Below are 23374 nucleotides of genomic sequence, written 5' to 3' on the forward strand. Positions count from 1 at the left end.
TTTTTTCAGCAATAAAAAGTAGAAGAATATCTCAATATACAAGCGTAAGCAGTTATGAACTACAACGTTATTTGGAAAGCCCAACAATGAATGATTTCAAAAATTTTGACATTTTGGATTGGTGGAAACAAAATGAAACTATGTGGCCTGTACTTTCACAGTTCTTATTTCTACATTTGCTTCATAAATAGCTTTTAATGTAAGTAGATAGGTGTTGAACGATTACTGTAGCAGGCTTTCACCCCAAATAATTGAGGCACTGATGATATCCAGAGATTGTATGCATGCGCTTACGAGAAGACAAAATTATTGTAAAAATGAGAGAATTCAAAGCGATTTGGATGACATCCTCGGGCAATGCGAGTGAATTATTTGCCTCCTCCGATGAATTATCAACAATTTGTTTTTCACTATTTCATTTCGTTATTTTTTGTATTAGATTATTGAGATGAAGTATAATGCAAATAATTGGTAGGCTAGTAGGTGCCAACCTAATTGGGATGTACTTGATCTATAGTGATGCAATTGTTCTACCATCATCAATAATCTACATTTATTTTTATTTATTGATATAAATTTTTGTAATATTTTATTTCATTTTGAAATAAAAATTTTTCATTCAATAAATGTTATCTATTTAATTTAATGATTGTAATATTGAAAGTTTCATTTTGATATATATAAAACTATTCATTTCAGAAGAAGAAAATTACATAATTTCATACTTTTTTAGTCATAAGTTCATAACCAAAAAAAATAAGTCATACATAATTAATTAAATACCATCATACATGAAACATAACCAAACATCTCATTAATCTTAACCAAAATACTTTAGTATAATTTTTCTTTTGTTTTTTTATCCCTTATAAATAATCTATATACATAATATATTTATCGTTTATTTTTTGAGGAGAACAAAAAAAAAAAAAGGCCCGGCCCCTAAGCCCAAGCACAAGGCCCTAATTTGAGTGGGCCTAGGCCCCACTTTTCAGTCGCTGCCGAGCCCTGAAAAAAAAAAAAAAAAAAAAAGAGCAGGAGCCCATACGCCCATCATGGGCTGACCCAGGCCGAGCCATATTTACACCCTTAGCTGCTGCGCTGCAAAGAGAAGCTCACCCCAATTTAGTCCAATAATGATGTCATTTTGTCGCTTTGGATGAAATCTCCCAAACGATGTCGTTAGTTTAAATGGAAGAGTATTTAATAGAAGTTCATCCAGTTTATCTGAAATTTCGCACCACCGATTTAGAGCATCTCCAACAATATTACCTATATCTCAATCTAAAAAGAACAAGGGTAAATTACATTGACACCCCTTGAGGTTTCTGTTTAATGCAAATCCCCCTCTCACATTTGAAAAATTATACTTATCCCTTCTTAAATAAAAATGACATATTTGCCCCTTAGCCTTTATATATATAAAATAATAAAATAATACAGATATTTTGTTCATGTTATTTCAAGGGAAATAACAATCATCTTCTTTGATTTAACTCACACAAAAAATTAATTTTTTTATTTTTTATGATTTTTTATTTTTATTGAATTTTTTTAAATATTTTAAGCAATTTTTTTTTTTAAATTTTTTTAGATACACCTAATCTAGATATACTTAAGAAGTACAATATTTTGTATATTTTTTAAATTCACCAAATACAAAAAATCAATATGTTATCTTATTTTGTTGTATTCAATATTTTTTTAAAAAATTTTTGTACAAATTTTATACTTTTTAAATATATCTAGATTAGATTGATCTAATCTAGATATAATGGAGGAAATAAAATTGAAAAATTATATTCATATATAAAAATTTATACAAAAAAATATCATAAAAATGTTGTAATAGTGATATTATTGTAAATATAAATCATGTTTATGGGTGTTTTGTTTTAAAGTGAAAGGTTACCATTAAATTATATCATTGTGTTTGAAAATTCTATATAAAATTTATATTTATATATTATCACTCAATAAGAATATTTTCAGGTAGAATTTAATGATGAAAAGTTGTAAAATGTAGTCATGATGATAAGAAGAAGACATGGTAGGAAAAATAATAAGATGGTCATTTAGAAATTTTAGAGTATGATTTCAATAATTCAAGGCGTAATTTGTAATGAGATTACAAACTTCAGGGAGGGAAATGTAACTTTTCAAATGTGAGAGGGATCTATATTAAACAGAAACCTCAAGGGGTGTGAATGTAATTTATCCAAAAACAATGTTACCTATATTTTCTTCAAATTATGCCTTCCCTATTTTAGGTGACCACTTTTTTAATTACTTTATTTAACAATACACCTTATTTTTTTAATATTTTATTTAAATATTATTTTATTATTTTTATTCAATTAAACTTATTTTTCGAGAGATTGATCAATAAATCTCATATCTTGGGCTTGTGATTTATATAGTTTCATATTTTTTTTTGTGTGTGATCTATTTAGTCCTTTTAGATATATAATAACTCATTTAATATCATAATTTCCTTAATTTTTATTATTTGTTGGAATGTTATATTAGAATGTTACATTTAAAAATATATATATACTAACAAATTTTTGTTTTTTAGAATGTTAGAGCATCCCCATTAGAACCTCTAAATCCATCTCTTACCTATTTTAGAGAGTCTTTCTTCATAAAATCAACCTCAACAACTCTCCAAAAGCAACTTCTTATTATAAGAAATACTACAATTGCTCCCTGAATGTAGGGAGTAACTGTCCACTCCAAAAAAATATAAAATTATTTTTTATTCAACCATTATTAGTTCTTGAGCATCTCCATCTCCAAAAATATAAATATAAAATATAAAATATTTAAAAATAATATTTTATTAGAATAGAGAAAGAATAAGGAGTTTGTTGAAAAAAATAAATGAAAAAGTGATTTTTAAAATAGAGAATGAATTTTTTAATAATATTTTAAGATAAAATATAAGTAGATAGAGTAAAGAGGAAAAAAAGGATGTTGTTACATCATAGTGTTAGATTAGATAGAGTAAAGAGGAAAAAAGGTTATATGTTTAGGGAATGAATATTTTAGGATGTTTTGAAAAGATGTTTAAAAAATAATTTTTTAATTTTTTAACATATTTAAAAAATATATATATATATATATAATATAAAAAAATTGTTTTCACTTTTCAAAAAATACTTTTCAGAAAATTCTATTTTCTTATTTTTCGTATTTTTTTTTGTTTTTACTGAATTTTTTTAATATTTTAAGTAATTTTTTTACTTTTTAGACACATCTAACATAGATACACCTAAAAAGTAAAAAAATTATAAAAAAAATCTTTTAAAAATTCACTAAATATCAAAAATACAAAAAAAATATAAGAATTCAGTACATTTTTTATATTTTTATATGTTTATTAATTTTTTAAAATATTTTTTTAAAATTTTTTTACTTTTTAGATATATCTAAGTAAGGTGCATCTAAAAAAATTTAAAAAAAAGTTTAAAATTTAAAAAATATTCACTAAAAACAAAAAAATACGAAAACAAAAAAAGTCAGTTTTTAAAAAACTTAATCCAGAAAACTCAAACCAAACACACTGTCGGGAATGATTTTTTTGAATTTTCAAAATAAATTAAAAGTTTGGAAGTAAATTAAAAGTTTGAAAGTAAATTAAAAATATAATTTAAAATAAATTAAAAGTTTGAAAGTTTAAATTGTTTTCAAAAAAGACCGGAATCTGTCGGGAATGATTTTTTTGAATTTTCACCCCTTAAAATAGCTAAAAATTGATGATAGGGTACTGTTGTTGGGGATGCTTTTAGTCCTAGAAGAGAGAGAACACGCTGCATCCATCATCGCTATTCATTGAATCGTTCACCTAATCCTGAGGAAACTCCAATGGGCTGCTCGTCAACAATTCATCGATTACGGAGCCAACTTTCAGAATCTCAACCTCATTGCCAGGTAACAACAACATTATTCTTGTGATAAATCTCTACATGCTTGAAATTAATCATTTGGTTTTCCCAATTTTAGGGTTTCCTGTCAAAAGCTTTGAGATTAATTTTGCAATTGATTTTTGAGATCCCTCATAAATGGAAAAGAAGAATGTCAAATTTCCTTTTAGAAGATGATATAAGAATACTTGTGTGTATTGCTATAGCTGTTTCTACTATTAAGCTCATTACAATCTTCAATCTTTATATTAAAATACAATTTGTTAAAATTCATTTACTAAAACTGAGATTTAGATTCACAATCCGAAACAAAACAAAAACAAATAAAAAACAGAGATTTAGATTTATAGTGACAATACTGGGGGCTTAGCACAAATATATTGGTTATCACTCATAAACCACACCATGTACTAGAGATTTAGATTTGTGTCTAGTTTAACAAATTTGCAGTATGTCATTAGATGAAATTTATGATGTTATTTGTAACATGTTAATTTCTTTCCCTCTCCCATCTCTTTTACAGCTTCCCTCATAAACCACCGCCTCTTTACCTGCCAACAACCACCTCCCTCCCTATTTACCAAATCTCAAATCACCATCAAAACCAGAATCACCCCCACAAACTCACCACCACCAACATCAAATTTGAACCATTTTGGTAATTTATACGTAATTTATTCAATGGAAAATAGCATCCCAGCAACATTGCTTTTTCAAATCAATATAAAAGAATCCACCAATTTTTGGTTCTACAAGGTTTATATTCTAGAAAAATAAAATAAAACAAAGCAAAATAAAATAAATAAGACGACAATAAAGAGAGAAGCCACATCATGTGTGTGTGGTTGGGCTACTACCATACACCCACGGCACACAAAAGCCCCAAGGCTACATCTCTCTTTTTATTAATTTTCACTCAATATTTACTTTTACAATAAAAACCTCTATACAAAAAGTATATTTTAGTAGGTAATAGAGAGGATTGGATTTTATCTAATATCTAACATATCCTAACTAAACAAAATAGCTTTGCACTGTCAGTGCACAAGTCTATGAGGCTCGAGTTTTGCCAAGTGCACAAAATTAGTGCACGGAAAAATATACATAATAGAAAGCAATCAATTTTGCGCATTTTCATGGGCAGCAATTCTGTGCACATAGGTGAGGCTCTAGAGAATTTTTCGGGTGGATAACAATTGAGAAACAATGTGCATGGTTGGCCTAGATTGTGGATTGACATGCAAACATGCAATTGCCAATTTTACATTGCACATCACTACCTCTTCAACTTCAGGAGAGGGAGGTGAAAGGCGTTGGTCCAACACATCCTTTAGCTTTATATTCTTAACAGCTGCGGTCAACAGGGAGGTGATGAAGTCTCCCAGATGCTTTCCTTTGATCACTTCCAGTGCCAACACACCAAAGCTATAAATGTCACACTTTTCAGTTACCTTCATTGTGTAAGCAAGCTCTGCAAAAAAAAAAAAAGGGAGACATGATCATGCACTTGTTTTGTTACACTTTAGATTATGTACCAATTTAGGACAGCTGAAAACTATGTTTACCTGGTGCAACATATCCATATGTGCCTGCAAATGCACTCTAGTTGGAGGAATCTAGCTTCAAAAGCTTGGCAGTGCCCAAGTCTGAAACACAAGCCTCGTACTCCTCATCAATCAAGACATTGTTGCTAGAAATGTCTCGGTGAACAATGGCCAGTGTGCAATCATGGTGCATGTATGACAAAGCATTTGCCACACCCTTAGTAATATTCACCCTCATAGACCAATCCAATTCTTTAGCTTCTTCATCTTTGTTGAAAATTACAGTCGAACTACCTCTTTCGAGGTACTCATAAACTAGAAAAGAGTGTCTAGCATGCGAACAGAACCAAAAAAGCTTCACTATGTTTCGATGTTTAATTTTTGTCAATGTCCTTACCTCATTTAAGAAATCTTTTCGATCAGTCCTCTCGAATAACAGATGAAGTTTCTTCACAGCTATTGTACATTGCTCTTCCATCAAATATTGATATCAATAACAAATCTTCACTCGGAGGTTGGGTGTCACCCTCTTCAACTTATAACTTTCTCTTTCTTGGATCGAAGACGATGAGAAGTCCGATGAATGCACTTAGAAGTAAGAGCGCTCCACCAAGAGAGAGCACAATTATAAGAACAAGTGTCCTTTTTTCTAGAGTGTGTGTGTGCAATGCAGAAGGAATTTTGCAAGGCTGCAAGCCGTGACATTTCGACACAGATCTTTGTTCCCTTGCAGTGCTTCTATTAATGCATTCATGAAAGTGTTGCTCATGGGAATAGGACCTTGCAACTCATTGTATGATATCAACATACTCCAAGCCACGCATATCTTCAAAACTCTTTGGAATGAGACCAGAGAGTTTATTGTGGGAGAGGTTCAACTTCTTCAAGCTATGCAAATTTGTGATTTTCAATGGTATTTCCCCTATGAGAATGTTACTACTCAGATCCATCTCGGTCAGTTGAAATAACTTACCAATCTATAATGGAATTTTCTGGTTGAACATGTTGCTCAAATTCAAGTAAAACAGATTTCGATAGTTCTCCAAAATACCTGGTATTGGCCCACTAAATTTGTTTGTGGATAGATCAAGTTTCGACAACTTAGTTTAGTGATCTGAGTTCTTGAGGTATCCGACTTGAAAGCTGATTATTAGCCAAAATTAGCCACTCCAAACAAGTCAACTTTCCAAATTCCTTTGGGATCTCCCCAACTAAACGATTTGGAGATAAATCTAGTCGTTCTAACTGCGTTGACTTTCCAAACCTTGGTGGAATGCTACGAGTGATGTTATTTCTTGCTTTTACTAGGAGTGTTAAATTTGGGAATATTCCCCAATTTTCTGAGAATTTGCCATAAAAATTATTGTTACTCAGATCTAGGTAGACCAGGTTTGGATTAGTCCCAAAATCTTCAAATATATTTCCAATGAGTTGGTTTCCCTCAAAGCGAGCTGTGGCTAAGCTTGAGCAGTTTCTCAGACATTTAGGGATTGTACTTGTGAGCTGATTGTGGTGCACTGTGAAGTAGTGAAATTTACCACCTTGGCAAAGCTCTGAGAGATTGCTAGAAAATTGATTTTCATCCAGTACCAGCTCAACCAATTTTTTCAAATTGCCAAATTCCTATGGAATGTGGCTGGATAGTCGGTTGGAGTGGAGGTTTAGAATTTCTAAATTGGTCAAATCACCTAAAGAAGCTGGAATGGGACCACTAAGTTGATTCGAACTCAATTCTAGATAAATGAGGACTTAAAGTTCCCTAGTTCTTTAGGAATTGGACCGGAGAGTTGATTATTCCAGAGGTTTAGTTGAGCTAGGGAGCTAAAATCACCTAAAGATGTTGGGATTGAGCCAGTAAGATTGTTGGTTTGAAAGGTTAGGCTCAATAGTGATTTCAACTGTCCTATCTCTTGGGGAATGGAACTGAATAGGGAATTGTTGAACAAGTGCAACACAATTAGGTTATTCAAGTTTCCCAATGTGGAAGGAATAGAACTTGTGAGATTGTTGCCATCCATGTAGAGCTCAACAAGATTGACTAGGTTTCCCATTTCGGGAGGAATGGAACCAGAAAGATCTTTTCCATAGAGATATAGACGAGTCAAGTTTCTCAAATTGGTTAAAGTAGGCATGGGACCGGAAAGACTGTTGATGTACAAAGCAAGCTCAATTAGAGACTTTAACTGGCCTATCTTTTGAGGAATTGAGCCATTCAACTGATTATCGAACAAGTAGAGAGTTTCAAGATTTGTTAGCAGGCTGATTTCTGGTGGGATGTTTCTTGAGAACTGGTTGGTGGACAAATCAAGATAGATGAGTTTGGAGAGGGAACCAATTAGAGGTGGGATGACACCAAAGAATTTATTGATGCTAAGCTCGATATTTGCAAAGATTGGGAAACAATGAAAATGAAAAGTTGTCGATCGTACCATTTACACTTGAATTTGTGAGGTTCAATCTGATGACGGTTCCACCAAGGTTGCACGAAACTCCAAACCAATTGCAAGGATTGGCATTTGTTGAGCCACTATCATGGGGTGGAAGGATCCATGAAGTTAACAGGGAATCATTTGCACTTTCCAGGTTGGCTTTGCATGTGAAGAAAGCATTAGCTTCTTCAGCAGAAGCAGAAGCAACATTAATGGTTGAAGAAAGGAGTGTAACAAACAGGACTAAGGAAAAAAGGCAAAGTGGTTTCTCTAAAGGTCCCATTGCCTTTCTTTTTTCCTTTTTTCCTTTGGTAGATAACTAACGGGTGTTCAAGGCTCTAATTTATACACAATTTTTCTACTGGTTCCCATTTCATTGATGCTATATAGACTTTGAACTTGGACATCTTCGTAATTAAGTCCGATATATGTAATTTTTTTTAAGGTAAAATGATGGTAGACTTGAGTCCGTTCCACATGCTAAGGTTAAGATCTTTGTGTCTTAATTAGTGAAGAAAAACTAATCCCCTTATCTTTGATCTTTAGCTTTGGGGAAGTTTTTGGAAAGAACCTAGCTACATGAATGCTGAACAGACCTAATATTATACTGAAAAATAGAAGAAAAAGAGCTTGTGTGGAAATCTAGAAATAACTACTTTAGACACCTTTTTTTTTTTTTTTGCTTTTGTTGAAGCTTAAAAGAAATTTTATTTTGCCTCTCAAACTATCACTTAATAATCAATTTAACTCATGTCCTTTTAATTATATTAATTTTACACCTAAACTATCAAATTTTAGATCAATTTGACCTCTACCTTTAGCTTCTGTCTAAATTAGATAGAATTTGCTAACACGGCATCGAAACTTTATCTAAAATTTTATTTTCCCTCCTAAACTATCTCTAAATATCAATTAGACCCTTGAATATATTAGAAAACTTAAATTTAAATATTTAATTAATAATTTGTTATAAATAAATTTTAAATAATAATTTTTACAAAAAAATATTAAAAAAATATAGAAAGCCTTATTTAAAACTGTCTCTTTAAGCCTCCAATTACCTTGAGCCGGTTCCTAATTTATTCTCTCTTTCATAGCAATTGCAGCTAGTTTATTCCCTGGATAAATTTCAATAGGACTGATCGATTAGTAGTACGTTGAAAATTGAGTGGGTAAAAATCTATACTACACAAATTGATCCAAAATCGAATAATTTAAATGTAAAAATTGATATAATTAGAAGGATAGAGGTTGAATTAATTTGAGTGATAATTTGGGGAACTAAAATTTCCTCTCAATTTTTTGTCATTGTTGTGGTTGGGTTATTGGTTAGAGAAGTTTGTGATCTTACACATTTTTTTACTGCTTTTGCAGATTTCTACTTAGTGCTGCAACTTGACCGAATTCAGCTTGAAGTGTATAAGGATTTTCTTGAATTAACATAAAAATTTTAACTTGAGTTGAGCATTGAGTTGTCCTAAACCAATAAACTACACTTTCTATTAAAAATAAAAATAAAAAATTACAAATAGGGAGCATATAAGAAAATTAATTTGAGTTATACACACCAAACAGTAGAATCTATTTCCTTGCAATAGATTAAATCTAACTGTATAAAAATAATTAATATTTTATGGGTATCTTTTATGTTTATTATATGTAATTATATATTTTAAAAATAGAATTTAGATTGATCGAGCTCATAGTCTCTACCTAGGTTTTGATTGAAATTAATTTGGAATTGACAAATTTTAATCCAAATCTTGACTAAATTAAAATCACATTACCGGACCTCTCAAATTTTTATAGTTAAACTCAAGTTGCTCAAGTTGGCACGCCTATCTTTATTAGGTGATGATAATACTTTTGAATTCTGGCTCTGACTAGAGGAGTAATTTGGGCAGACTCAACAGTCCAAAATCCTTTTATGGTTCGAGCAACAAATATATATATTTTTTTTAATTCGGTACAAACTTAGGTAAAAATTCAGCCCTAGCTTGCCTAGAGGCACTAGGCAACCTGAGCGACTTAAAGCTTCTAAATAAACATACATATAAATTATTAATTGTTGAATGATGTTAAAATAATCTAAACTGTTATTGTCATATAAACAAGTAGAGTCGGGCCTAGGCTTAAGCAAATGAGTCTGAATAACAATCAAGTTTGAGTGGAGTTAGGCAACTCTCAACATAAGTTGAGTTGGATTTGAACAACTAATTTTGGCTTGTAAACTTGGGAATTGGTCTTTGTATATTATCAAGTTAGTGATGTTTATATTTGAGAAAAGTACTTAGGATGGTGCGAACGTATATACTAATTATTATTATTTTTAAAAAATACGCACTAAATCATTAATTTCTACATACATAAAAGTAAAAAATAAAAAATAAAATTAAAACATAAATAAATAAACATGTTTATTTTACTAGTTACAAAAAATAGCAACTATAATATAATTTATAGACGCTCTTTCATATCTTTAAAAACAATTATGCTAGAAGAGAAATGATATACAAACAAAAAATTCATAGATAATTTCTATAGATAATTTTGATGATGTGGCTCAATGTAAACCATTTACCTTAAAACAAAACACCAGCAAAAATAGCATTTATTTATCAAAATAGTATTGTCACATCATTCTTGTGATGTTTCATAAATGAATATGATTAGTATTTTCCATGATAGAATTGACAGTTGAACCCCAAGCAATGTTTTTTCTAGTTAGTGTGATTGAGTAACTTGCTAACTCTCTGTTCAAAAGAAAAAAAAAAAAAGAAAAAAAAAAGGTAAGTTTGTAACTCTTCACCCACTTTCATTTTTTATTTGCAGGCAAGGGCTTGTTACTGAGACTCGTTGTGAAAACTAATTTCTTTTTCAGAGTTTGTCCAATTTTTTTGAGGATACAATACATTTTGTCCTTAAAGTATGCATTTCTTGTCACTTTGGAACTTCAAGTTTCAATTTTGTCAATTTCGTCCTTAAAATTTTAAATTTGAGTCCATTTGGTCCAATTCTAAACAGACCGTCTAAATAGTTAACAGAATGGTAATAAAATCCACACATGGTTCTTAAAGTATGTGTTTTGTATACTTTGGTTTGTAAAGTTTTTAATTTTGTCAATTTGGTCTTGAAACATTGATGAAGAAAATAAAATATAACCTTACAATATTCAAGGACGAAATTGACAAAATTAATACTTTAGGGACTAAAATGACACAAAACATATACTTTGGCGATCCTAATTGAAATTATAATTATTTCATTAATGATTTATGCAACCGTTTGGAATTGGACCAATCTGACTCAAATTGATAACTTTTGAGAATCAAAATGATAAAATTAAAATTATGACAATGAATTCATACTTAAAGGATTAAAATTGTCTTTTATCAAAATTTTAAATTATATACTTTTGACTTCCATGTGTCATTGATAGTTAATGAAAAATGATTGGTAACCCGAATTTGTGTGGTTCGAATATATCAAAATGACGTCATTTTACCCCCGAAACGACGTCGTTTTGAGACATTCGAGCCGTTCAGGCCATGAAAATTTGGACTACCAAGCATTGTTGATAGTTTATCCTACTATGATAAAGGAGTTGAGCAGATGGATCACAAAGCTGCGGTGTTGAGGAGTCACCTTTATAGAGCCAAGAGGAAAGCACAGATGCAGTCATCAAGAACAATATGCAAAGGTGTGGAATTGTTGTGAAGAACTCAGAAGAACAAATCCAGGGTCAAAAATTGCAACCAATTAGCAATTATAATACTTACAAGCAACAACCAAAGTTCAAGGGTAAAATTAATGTAGGTTAATTGTACTTTTTATTCCTGTAGTTTGACCCAAATTTCATTTAGTGCCTATAGTTTCAATTTGAACAATTTGGTCCTTACACTTTTAGTCTAGTTTTAATTTGGTTCTTCTGTTTAATTTTTTGTTAATTTTGTCTGCGTATGCACCTTAGAAAATTGACAAGTGTCTAACAATTGTTAATTTTAACTTTTAATTTAGATGGAAGGACCAAATTGAAACTAGACTTAGAGTGACAAGTGTCCAAAAATTGTTAATTTTAACTTTAATTTAGACGGACAGACTAAATTGAAAGTAAAATTAAGTGAAGGGATCAAATTGTCTAAATTGAAACTATAGGAACTAAAGTGAAATTTTAGATCAAACTCTGAGCGTAAAAAGTGTGATTATTCCAATTAATGCAATTGAAAGTAGATTGACTAAATTGACACAAATAAGGATCATCGTTGTAATTTACCTAAGTTTTTTGGCTAAAAAGTCAATAAACTAAAAAAATTGTTGAAAAATCATTAAAAAAAAGTCAAACACTAGGTATTCACTTTATAAAAATAAATAAAAAGTTACTAAAAAAAAGTTAATTACAATATCTAGTTATTTTTGGTACAAGTGGGTTGTAGAATTTTACCCAATTGTGATAGCTTAATTGGCCATTTTTGTATACGTCTATTCATGAGATCACAGGGGTCAATCCTAGTATTTTTGTTTTGGGTCAAAGATAGCGTTAGTATGTTAGTACAATTAGATTACAACTAAACGATTTGTCGCTACTCTATTAGCTCAAAACCTTGGCCTCTCACTCACTACACCTTAAGGTGTGGCTACTAAACCATTGAACCACGCTCCAATGTCCAGAGAGTCCATACTAGTCAATGACAAAGATTGATTATATTCAGAGTTGTATGTAGTTTATTTCTTTTCGAGTTTTGGCTATTTCTTATAGTGATTGTTGGGCTTTATGGCTAATGGGTTTCTAGCTATTTAAAGAAGAATTTATGAAAGTCTCTAGATTTTAAAGGAGGAGTCTCATTGAAGCTTGAGGAGATTATGAAAGTCTATTGCTATTTATAGGAAAAGATTTTTCAAAGAGAACTTACAAAATTCTATGTGGGATTCAATCAAATTATTTGAATCATATTGATTGAAGGGAGAGTTGAAAATTTCATTTCCTTATTAAATCTAGCATTCAATCTATTTGTTTGGAGGGAATGTTAAAAAAATTTAATTTCTTTAAAACAAGTGACTTTTTCTTATCAATTATGACTTTTTTAAATATTATTAATAAATACTATGCAACAAATTTTATTTTTATTTGAGTATTTATATATATTTTTATTTATTTATAATTTATAATTATATAATATTAATTATGACGTCATAGTTTGACCGTTTTGACCAGACGGTTGAATCGGGGACCTGTCCACCGGTCCTTTTTCCAGTTCTCTCACTGGTCCGGTTTTCAAAACATTGCTTTTCACTAATATATTTAGTTAACCATATCTTTAAAATCAAAACAAAGCGTTGTTTTTTTTTTTTTGGCAAATTACAGCGACAGTCCTTGTAGTTTACCCGTTTTATCATTTTGGTCCCTGTTGTTTCAATTTGATCAATTTTGCCCATGAATTTTACAGATTGTGTAATATTAGTCTAATAAATAACGGCGGTTAAGTTTGATGGACGGAAAATTAAATGATGTGTCAATTTCGCCCTTGTAGTTTACAGGATGTGTTAATTTGGTCCTTGTTGTTTTGACTTTCCTATAAACTATAGGGATTAAATTTACACATCCTGTAAACTACAGGGACCAATTTGACACATCATTTGATTTTCCGTCCATCAAACTTAACCGCCGTTATTTATTGGACTAATATGTTACAATCCGTAAAATTAATGGACAAAATTGATCAAATTGAAACAACAGGGACCAAAATGATAAAACAGGTAAATTACAGGGACCATTTGCATAATTTGTCCTTTTTTTTTTTACTCACTTCTAAACATATAATGATAAAATTCAAATATTTAAAATAAAATTAATTATAAAAATATAATAAATATCACATTAATACATAAAAAATAATTTACGACACTTATTAATTTATGTGTTTGGATCCTCTCCAAATGTTTGTAGCATTTGCAGAATGTGTGCCCAGAAACTACCACGCTACAAGAGAAGCTCACCAATTTATTATGACAACGATGTCGTTTTGACTCTTTGGATGAATTTGTCCAAACCACGTTCAGAATCTCAACCTCATAGCCAGGTAATAACAAATAATATTCTTGTGATAAATCTCTACATGTTTGAAATTATCATTTGGTTATCCCTACTTTAAAAAGACTTGAGATTATTAAATTTACAGTTTTTATAGATGGACAGTTTATACTTGTTGAATAAATGGTATTCAGATTTTTGAGATCCCTTATAAATGGAAAAGAAGAATATCAAATTTCCTTTTAAAGATGATATAAGAATACTTGTGTATTGCTATAGCTGTTTCTAATAATCTCATTACAACCTCCAATCTTTATATTAAAAGCATTGCTATTCAAGATAAAAAAATTTAATTTAATTTTCAAGCCCAATGATGTGGCATTCAATTAGGATATTAAAAGCAATACTCTCTTTCATATCTTCTCTAATCATTAACCAGTCATATCACTTACACATCATTGGGTTTAAAAAATGGATCTAGAAAATGGGCTTGTATATCACTTTCTTTTAAATACAATTTGTCAAAATTCATTTACTAAAACTGCGATTTAGATTCACCATCCAAAACAAAACAAAAACAAATAAAAATAGAGATTTAGATTGATAATGACAAATTTGTAGTACATCATTTGATGAAATTTATGATGTTATTTGTAATAGAAAAAGTGAATCAAGCTTGTCATGGACTCTTCCTAACATGTTAATCTCTCTCCCTCTCCCCTCTTTTACAGCTTCTATCATAAACCACCGCCTTCTTCCTTATTCACCAAATCTCAAATCACCATCAAACCCAGAATCACCACCACAAAGTCATCACTACCAACATCCAATTTGAACCATTTTAGTAATTCATACATAATTATTCAATAGAAAATAGCATCCCAGCAACATTGCTCTTTCAAATCATTATAAAAGAAGCCAACAATTTTTGGTGCAACAAGGTAGGCTTATATTCAAGAAAAATAAAAATAAAGGCAACACAAAATTAAATAAATAAGATGACAATAAAGAGAGAAGCCACATCGTATGTGTGTGGTTCGGCTGCTACCATACACACATGGCACACAAAAGCTCCAAGCATACATCTCTCTTTTTTTTTTTTATTTTCACTCTTCAGTATTTATTCTTACAATAAAAATCCGTATTTGAAAAGTATATTTCAACAGGTAATAGAGAGGATTGGGTTTTATCTAATATCTAACATCCTTACTAACCAAAATAGCTTTGAACTATCTTTGAGGCTCGAGTTTTGCTAAGTGCACAAAATTAGTGCACGGAAAAATATGCAAAATAGAAAGGGATCAATTCTGTGCATTTTCATGGGCAGCAATTCTGTGCACATAGGTGAGCCTCTACGAAATTTTTTGGGTGGATAACAATTGAGAAACAATGTGCATGGTTGGCCTAGATTGTGGATTGACATGCAAACATGCAATGGCCAATTTTACACTAAACATCACTACCTCCTCAACTTCAAGGGAGGGAGATGCAAGGCGTTGGTCCAACACATCCTTTAGCTCTATGTTCTTGATAGCTGAGGTTGACAGAGAGGTGATGAAGTCTCCTGGATGCTTTCCGTTGATCACCTCCAATGCCAACACACCAAAGCTATAAACATCACACTTTTCAGTAACTTTCATTGTGTAAGCAAGCTCTACACAAAAACAAAAACAAAAACAAAAAAATTAATGAAAAAAAAAACACACACACATGCACACACACACACACACACACACACATGATCAAGCACTTGTTTTCTTACATTTTAGATTCTACATCAATTTACAAGAGCATAAAACTGTGTTTACCTGGTGCAACATATCCGTATGTGCCTGCAAGTGCACTCCAGTTAGAGGAATCTAGCTTCAAAAGCTTAGCGGTGCCAAAGTCTGAAATACGAGACTCGTACTCCTCATCAATCAAAACATTGTTGCTAGAAATGTCTCGGTGAACAATTGGCGGTGTGCAATCATGGTGCATGTACGACAAAGCGCTTGCAATACCCTTAATAATATTGACCCGTTTGGGCCAATCCAATTCTTTAGCTTCTTCATCCCTGTTGAAAATTGCAGCCAAGCTACCCCTTTCGACGTACTCATAAACAAGAAAAGAGTGTTGAGCATGCGAACAGAACCCGAAAAGCTTCACTATATTTCGATGCCTAATTTCTGTCAATGCTCTTACCTCATTTAAGAAACCTTTCCTGTCAGCCTTCTCGGATAATGGATAAAGTTTCTTCACAGCTACTATATTACCCGATGGTAGCTTCGCCTTGTAGACAGTTCCATATCCTCCCTTTCCAATACAATATGTGGCATCGAAATCCTTGGTAGCTTTCACAATGTCATTGTACATTGCTCTTCCATCAAATATTGATATCGATAGCAGATCTCCATTCGGGGGTTGTGTGTCACCCCCTTCAACTTGTGACTTTCTCTTTCTTGGATCGAAGATCCTAAGAAGTCCGGTGAATGCACCAAGAAGTAAAAGTGCTCCGCCAAGAGGGAGCACGATTATAAGAACAAGTGTCCTCTTTGCTAGAGTGTGTTTGGGCAATGCAGAAGGAATTGTGCAAGGCAACAAGCCTTTGACATTTCCGCACAGATCTTTGTTCCCTTGCAGTGCTTCTATTGATGCATTCATGAAGGCGCTGCTTATGGGAATAGGACCTTGCAACTGATTGTATGATATATCAACAAATGCCAAGCCATGCATATCTTCAAAACCCTTTGGAATGAGACCGGAGAGATTATTGTGGGAGAGGTTCAACTTCTCCAAACTCTTCAAATTTGTGAGTTCTGATGGTATTTCTCCAGTAAGAAAATTATTACTCAAATCCATTTCGGTAAGGTGAAATAACTTACCCATCTGAAATGGAATTTTCTGGCTAAACATGTTGTTGCTCAAGTTCAAGTGAAATAGATTCTGATAATTCTCCAGAATACCCGGTATTGACCCATTGAATCTATTTGTGGACAGATCAAGATATGAAAGCCCAGTTAGTGATTTTAGTTCTTTAGGTATACTACCTGAAAGTTGGTTATCAAATAAAACCAACTTCTCCAGAGAAGTCAACTTCCCAAATTCCTTTGGAATCTCCCCAACTAAACGATTTGAAGACAGATCAAGTCGATGTAGTTGTATTGAATTTCCAAGCCTCGGTGGAATGCTACCAGTGATGTTGTTCCTCGCTAAGTTGAGGAGTGTCAAATTTGGAAACCTTCCCCAAATTTCTGATAATTCACCAGAAAAATTGTTGTAACTCAAATCCATGAAGACCAGGTTTGGAGAAGCACCCAAATCTTCGGATATATTTCCAATGAATTGGTTTTCATCAAAGCGAGCTCTGGCTAAGCTTGAACAGTTTTTCAAACTTTGGGGAATTGTACCTGTGAGCTGGTTGTGGTTCACAGTGAAGTTTACAAGTTTACCACCTTGGCAAAGCTCTGGGAGATTGCCAGAAAACTGGTTGTCATCCATTTCTAGTACAAGCAAGTTTGTCAAATTGCCAAATTCAAGTGGAATGGGACCGGAAAGTTGGTTGGAACGAAGGAAAAGAATTTCTAACGTAGACAAATTGCCTAATGAAGCAGGAATAGGACCACTGAGTTGATTTTCGCTCAATTCCAAATCGGTGAGGAACTTCAAATTTGCTAGTTCTTTAGGAATTGAACCAGAGAGTTGATTATTCCAAAGATGTAGGAGTGTTAGGGAGCTCAAATCACCAAAAGATGTTGGAATTGAGCCAGTAAGATTGTTGATTTCAAAGCTTAGGTCCTGGAGTGATTTCAACTTTCCTATCTCTTGTGGAATGGAACCGGATAGGTGATTGTTGTACAAGTGCAGCACAGTTAGCTTATTCAATTTTCCAAGAGTGGAAGGGATGGGACCAGTGAAATTGTTGGTATCCATGTAAAGCTCGACAAGATTGACAAGGTTTCCCATTTCGGGAGGAATGGGACCAGAAAGATCATTCTCATAAAGATATAGATGAGCCAAGTTTCTCAAATTTCCTAAAGAAGCAGGAATGGGTCCAGAAAGACTATTGGTGTACAAAGCAAGCTCAGTAAGAGACTTTAACTGGCCTATCTCTTGAGGAATTGAGCCATTCAATTGATTTTCGACTAGGTGGAGAGTGTCAAGATTTGTTAACAGGCCGATTTCTGGTGGGATGTTTCCCGAGAACTGGTTGACGGACAAATCAAGATAGATGAGTTTTGAGAGGGAGCCAATTAGAGGTGGGATGACACCAAAGAGGTTATTCATGGTGAGATCAATATATGCAAGATTGGGAAATGATGAAAATGTAAAGTTGTCGAGCGTACCATTTAGACTTGAATTTGTGAGGTTCAACCTATCGACACTTCCATCGACGTTGCAAGTAACTCCAAACCAGCTGCATGGGGCGGCACTTGTTGAGATATGATCATGAGGTGGAAGGACCCATGAAGTTAGCAGGGAATGGTTTGTGCTTTGCAGGGTGGCTTTCCATGTGATGAGAGCATTAGCTTCTTTAGCAGAAGCAGAAGTAACATTAATGGTTGAAGAAAAGAGTGTAACAAACAGAACTAAGGAAACAAGGCAGAGTTGTTTCTCTAACAGTCCCATTGTTTTTCCCTTTGATGAACTAATGGGTAGTTCAAGGCTCTAATTTATATACACATTTTTCCACTGGTCTATTGTCGTAGTAGACTTTGAAAATGGAAGTCTTTTTGTTCAGATGTACAATAGAATTAGTAAAAAGAAGAGCATATGTAATAATAAGAAGTGTTTTAGCTTTGTGGCTTCAGTACATGCATAGTTTACACATGGTTCTTGGTTCAATTCTTCTCAATAGCATTTTGAATTTTTTTGAAAGCAGTCTTTGTGTAGAATGTTAAGAGTTTCCATTTGTATCAGTCATAAAATTAAAAATAGAAAAACCAGATAAGAACAGTTTGATTCTCTAAACAAGCAGGTTTTGGGTTATTTTTTAGCGCAAGAGCCTGTTCTAGAGTTAGGAGGGCAGCCCTTTGTTATATGTTTCTTTTTTCTTGTTCGTCTTCTTTTTCTTTTCTTTTTTTTTTTCTTTTTTTCATTAAGCGGTTTTGGCAAGTCTATTGCTTCTATTTACTGAAGACAAAGTGTTCCTTCTCTTCCATTCCATCACTAGCTTTGGGGAAGTACTGCTTTAATCATTAGCGTTTATTCTGCTCGACTGGACCTAACTCCACTCAATTCTAATGCTTTTTAGGAATAAATGCTAATGGTTAAAGCAGCTAGTACAAAACATGGATGTTCTATTGCAGATCGGGCATTTTGTATTTTGTTATATGTGAACTTTGGTTTGAGTGTTTTTCTTCATTGTACTAGGGATATCTGTCGGATTAAAGGTTTGTACAAGCCCGGTCCAAAGTGTAGATGGATTTGCTCTAGTTTGGCTCGAGTCCGACCTTTATTAATTCCCTTATCCAAGCCTGAACACTGAGTTTATTTCAAAACTTTAGCTCTAGCTCAAGTTGCTCGAATTTAACACAAAATAATTTATTGTGGTGTGCATTGAGTTGTCTTTATCAATTCATTGCACTTTTTAAAAATAGAAAGGGTGAAAAAAAAATTCTCAAAAACTACGAACATGGAACATATAAGAAAATTTGTTTGAGTTGTGCAGGAGTAAACTTGAACAATTCTCAACATAATTCGAGTTAAGTTAAACAATCTATCAATTTGATCAAATCTGCCCAAATTGCACACTAACTCCGGCGTATAAATTTGGGCAATGGTCTTTGTTTATGGCGTATAGACTTGGGCAATGGTCTTCGTTTATCTTGTAGCTACGTAGTAGTCTCCAGTCAAGTCAATGACTTTTAATCATATAAAACTACTAGGAAAAAGTGCTATATGAGACAGGAAATTTTGGATTGACCAACTCAACACATTATTTTCTGTAAAAGAATCATGTCCCTGTGGAAAGAAATCTGGACCGAGTTTGAAATTAAGACTGACCAAAAGTCACTTCCGGACCGGGTCTATCTGATTAGGTTGTGTTTGTTTTGTCATTCGTAAATGAAATTTAACTATATGAAGTTTATAAATGTTCTTGTTGCACAGCTATCAAATTTGGACTACCAATGCCAACCAACAAATGTAAATGACCTATCAAATGTACCACAATGATGGTGTTTTTTAGCTTCTTTTTTTTATCAGCAAACAATATAATTATAAAAGGAGGGAAAAAAAAATTGATGTGATTTTTTTTCTTCTTTTGAAACAGGGAAAATTTTAATGAAATTTTGATGTGATTACTAAGGCATAGCTATCTCAGAATATAATTAACAGAACTAGTTCAAAAAAGAAAGAAAGAAAAGAAAAAAAAGCAAATGTAACCAAACTATCACCAGACAAAAGAAATGGAAGTTTAGAGACTATTTGAGATAACTTGGAACACATTTTTTCTCGAATTTTTTGGTTTTAAGTTTTTTTTTTTTCCAAAATTATATCAAATTTTCTTACTTTTTAGGTATATTTTGTGTAGACAAATTTAAAAAGTTAAAAAAAATATGAAATTTTTTATTAAAAAAATTATAAAAAGCCAAAATAGTTACTATTATTGGTTTTTTTTTTTTTGTCTTTTTTAGATTTAAAAAAAAAAAAAATCAATTAGTCTTTTTGAGTAAAATTTAAAATTCTAAATTTTTTAAAAAAATATTCACTAAAAATAAAATAAGTCAATAAGAAAGTAAATAAACACCCAAAAAAAGCCATCAAACTTTTATCACTGGCAGTTTGTCCACTTCCACTATAATTAAAAAGATTATATTGAGACATGTTTCATGATTCATTATTCAACCAGAGTGTTTAAATATAAGAAAGGAAATGTTTTTGAAGTAGAAATTGATTAAGATTGAGCATGATTGGGTTCAGGAGTGTGCGTAGTACGGTTCAGATGGTTTGAGAGTAAAATTACAAATCGAATGGCAAATTGACGGATTAACAGATTGACAAATAACGGTTTGGGTGGTTTTGGATGGATTGACGAAATAAAAAATATTTAACCAATTATTAAATATTTGTATAATATATAATACAAATTTGCATAATATTTTTTATATATACAACACAAAGTAATTTTACATAATATGTTTCACATATATATATATATATATATAACTATTAATTTATAACAAACTTCACATCTTAAATTTTTTCACACTTATTTTTTACTTTGATATTTCATTAGAGGTTAAAAAATATATATGTATTAATTATAGTGGAGCAGAACGGTTTAGAACATGGATTATAAATTTTAAAGTTTAATTCGCGGTTAGCGAATAGAACGGTGCAAATTGATGCAGATCGGTGCAGTTTTAGTCTATTGGACGGTATTTTACCCAACCTTAATTGGTTTAGATTAGATTCATTATTCGTTCCTTTGTACTTTGTTAGCTTACCCATTTATAGTTATTCTGACTCAAATCTCATTCATCGAATCTTGTTTTGATCGAACGGTTTTGCCCATACCTGGCTTTGGTTGGGCAACTTGCCAAGTGTGCCTTGTCCTTGATCATTAGATCTCTGGTGCATGGACGGCTTGGATGATGTTAAATGTTAGTGGCTAGTTTGCTGAGCATTATGTTCGTAGGATTAAATTTATCGAACAACTCTGTCTCTTACTAAGTCCAACCTATGTCTTAATCTTGTCTATTCTATACTCGTCACCGTTGGATGATACTTAATCCTACGCCTCTCTTTTATATTTATAGATTTGCCTTCTAAATTATTATCTTTTATATTTGTCTGTCCCTTCACATACCTTGATTGGATGCCAAGTTCTTGTTAGTTGTCCTTCATGGGTTGTATGGGATGGATTTGGATTTATCACTTTTTGACTTGGGCTAACGTAATTGGATTTAGGCCAGGGCTCATTTTTTCCCCTCCACAACTACTATTATTGAGTCCTTCAAAAATAAACTTGGTAATATTTTTCTTGTAAATTGATTTTACACATAAAAAAATATTTTTGTTTTTCAGCGTTTGGTTGACACTTGAAATAAAAAATATTTAATTGCCCAAATAAGAAATTTTAATTTAATAAATAATCATTTATGACTTGTTAGTGAGTTAAGATATTTATTTGAAAATGCTAAATATGGTGAAAATGTAACAAGTGAAAGTCAACTTTATAAAAATTGACTTATAAATTTTTGAAAGTAATTTATTTTTGAAAAAATAATGCAAAAATATTTTTCTTCAAAAATATTTCTTACTTCTTGTTCAACCCAACAACAAAAAATAATAAAATATTTTTGACAAAAACATTTTACATCAAAACAAACAGAATTTTAGTGTAAAATTTTTATTAAAAAAAATTATGTCATTGACATAATGAATATTTTAATAAAAGACTTAGAGCACATTAAATTTGCACTATGCACCCTAAAAACATTATCCATAACATTTTCTTGTGAACGTACCATAACTGTAGTAGTGGTAGCACTAGTGTGGTTGTGGTGGTGGTAGTAGTGATGCTGGTGTGATAATGGTCTGGTAGTGGAGATGGCAGGATGGTAATGGCAATACTGGTGATGGTCGAATCATAGAGGTTGTGGTAGCGGTTATGGTGAAAAAGCTTTAGTTTGCAAAATATTTTTCACTTTTAAAAATTGAAAGATTTTCTTTCTAAATGAGCTTATTTTCCATTTATCACAAAAAAACATTTGTCATACCAAACATCCAAAAAGATGCAAAATATTTTTAAAAATATTTTCTTGTAATTTTAGCCAACTTTTCAACGCCAACCCTTTGTAATCACCACTTCCATCTTGGACGCAAAAAGTTCAAAGAGTTCACCCCCAACTTTACCCAAAATTTACTTGGATTCTTCAAATTTCACCAGATCAACTCAAGCCCCAAATTTTATAAAAACTTCAGCCGGTCTAAATCTTGAATTTGAAAAAATAAATAAATAAATAAATAAATAATAATAATAATAATAATAATAATAATAATAATAATAATTAAGATGGCAAAACAAAATAGAAGGAAAATGTAAATTTTCTACAAGCTAATTTTTTTTTTTATAGTTTCTTTCCATAAATCTAACCAAATTCAAGTTTCAAACAGTTAGTAGGGCTTTGACTGTCACATCAACTATATTAAAGCCATACATAAACTTAGTAGGAGTCTTACATTACACAAATCTCATAGGTCTGCTTTAATTTTTATTTAATGGGTTTGGAAAATTACTTACATGACATAAATTGGAAAAAACAAAAATTTGGCTAATAAAAATAAATAACATTGCATCATAGCAAAGCAAGAGTACAAAAGCGAACAAAAACAACAAAAAGAAAACAACACATACATTAGGCTCACTGAATAGGCCAACTTAACTAAAAGAAAGATTCAAAATACCTAAAAGGCAGATATGACATCACCCAAAGGGTTGCTCCATTAGTCAAGCTAGCA

General features: G+C 31.8%; 1 protein-coding gene and 1 long non-coding RNA gene across 5 annotated transcripts; one reads left to right on the plus strand and one right to left on the minus strand.

Annotated features, from left to right (window-relative positions):
• Positions 1 to 3763: 3763 nt before the first annotated feature.
• On the plus strand, positions 3764 to 18751 carry LOC114273176 (uncharacterized). 3 transcript variants are annotated; one of them, XR_014364839.1, is made up of 4 exons: positions 3765 to 3933; positions 10732 to 11711; positions 13844 to 13976; positions 16907 to 18751. It is a non-coding gene; the product is annotated as an uncharacterized LOC114273176 (long non-coding RNA). The 3 variants fall into 3 exon arrangements; XR_014364838.1 differs by lacking the exon at positions 16907 to 18751 and having other exon boundaries at positions 3764 to 3933; positions 9274 to 11711; positions 13844 to 14174; XR_003632965.2 differs by lacking the exon at positions 16907 to 18751 and having other exon boundaries at positions 13844 to 14174.
• On the minus strand, positions 14853 to 20276 carry LOC145788784 (uncharacterized). 2 transcript variants are annotated; one of them, XM_082921583.1, is made up of 2 exons: positions 15736 to 20276; positions 14853 to 15535 (listed from the first exon to the last, which is right to left on the minus strand). In XM_082921583.1, exons 1-2 carry the CDS (start codon positions 18533 to 18535, stop codon positions 15510 to 15512), a joined length of 2826 nt encoding a protein of 941 aa, XP_082777709.1. In that variant the 5' UTR covers positions 18536 to 20276; the 3' UTR covers positions 14853 to 15509. The 2 variants fall into 2 exon arrangements, with proteins under 2 accessions (XP_082777709.1, XP_082777708.1); XM_082921582.1 differs by having other exon boundaries at positions 14922 to 15581.
• Positions 20277 to 23374: the final 3098 nt, after the last annotated feature.

The sequence above is a fragment of the Camellia sinensis genome, chromosome 3 (assembly GCF_055761805.1).
Source record: "Camellia sinensis isolate YWXY chromosome 3, ASM5576180v1, whole genome shotgun sequence".
Lineage (NCBI taxonomy): Eukaryota > Viridiplantae > Streptophyta > Magnoliopsida > Ericales > Theaceae > Camellia > Camellia sinensis.

Bases quoted from the DNA above. Each gene is read 5' to 3' on its own strand.
- LOC145788784 (XM_082921582.1), bottom strand. From the start codon at position 18,535: ATGGGACTGTTAGAGAAACAACTCTGCCTTGTTTCCTTAGTTCTGTTT. The intron at 15,582-15,735 runs GTAAACACAGTT...GTTTTTGTGTAG, and splicing joins ATACGGATATGTTGCACCAG to AGCTTGCTTACACAATGAAA.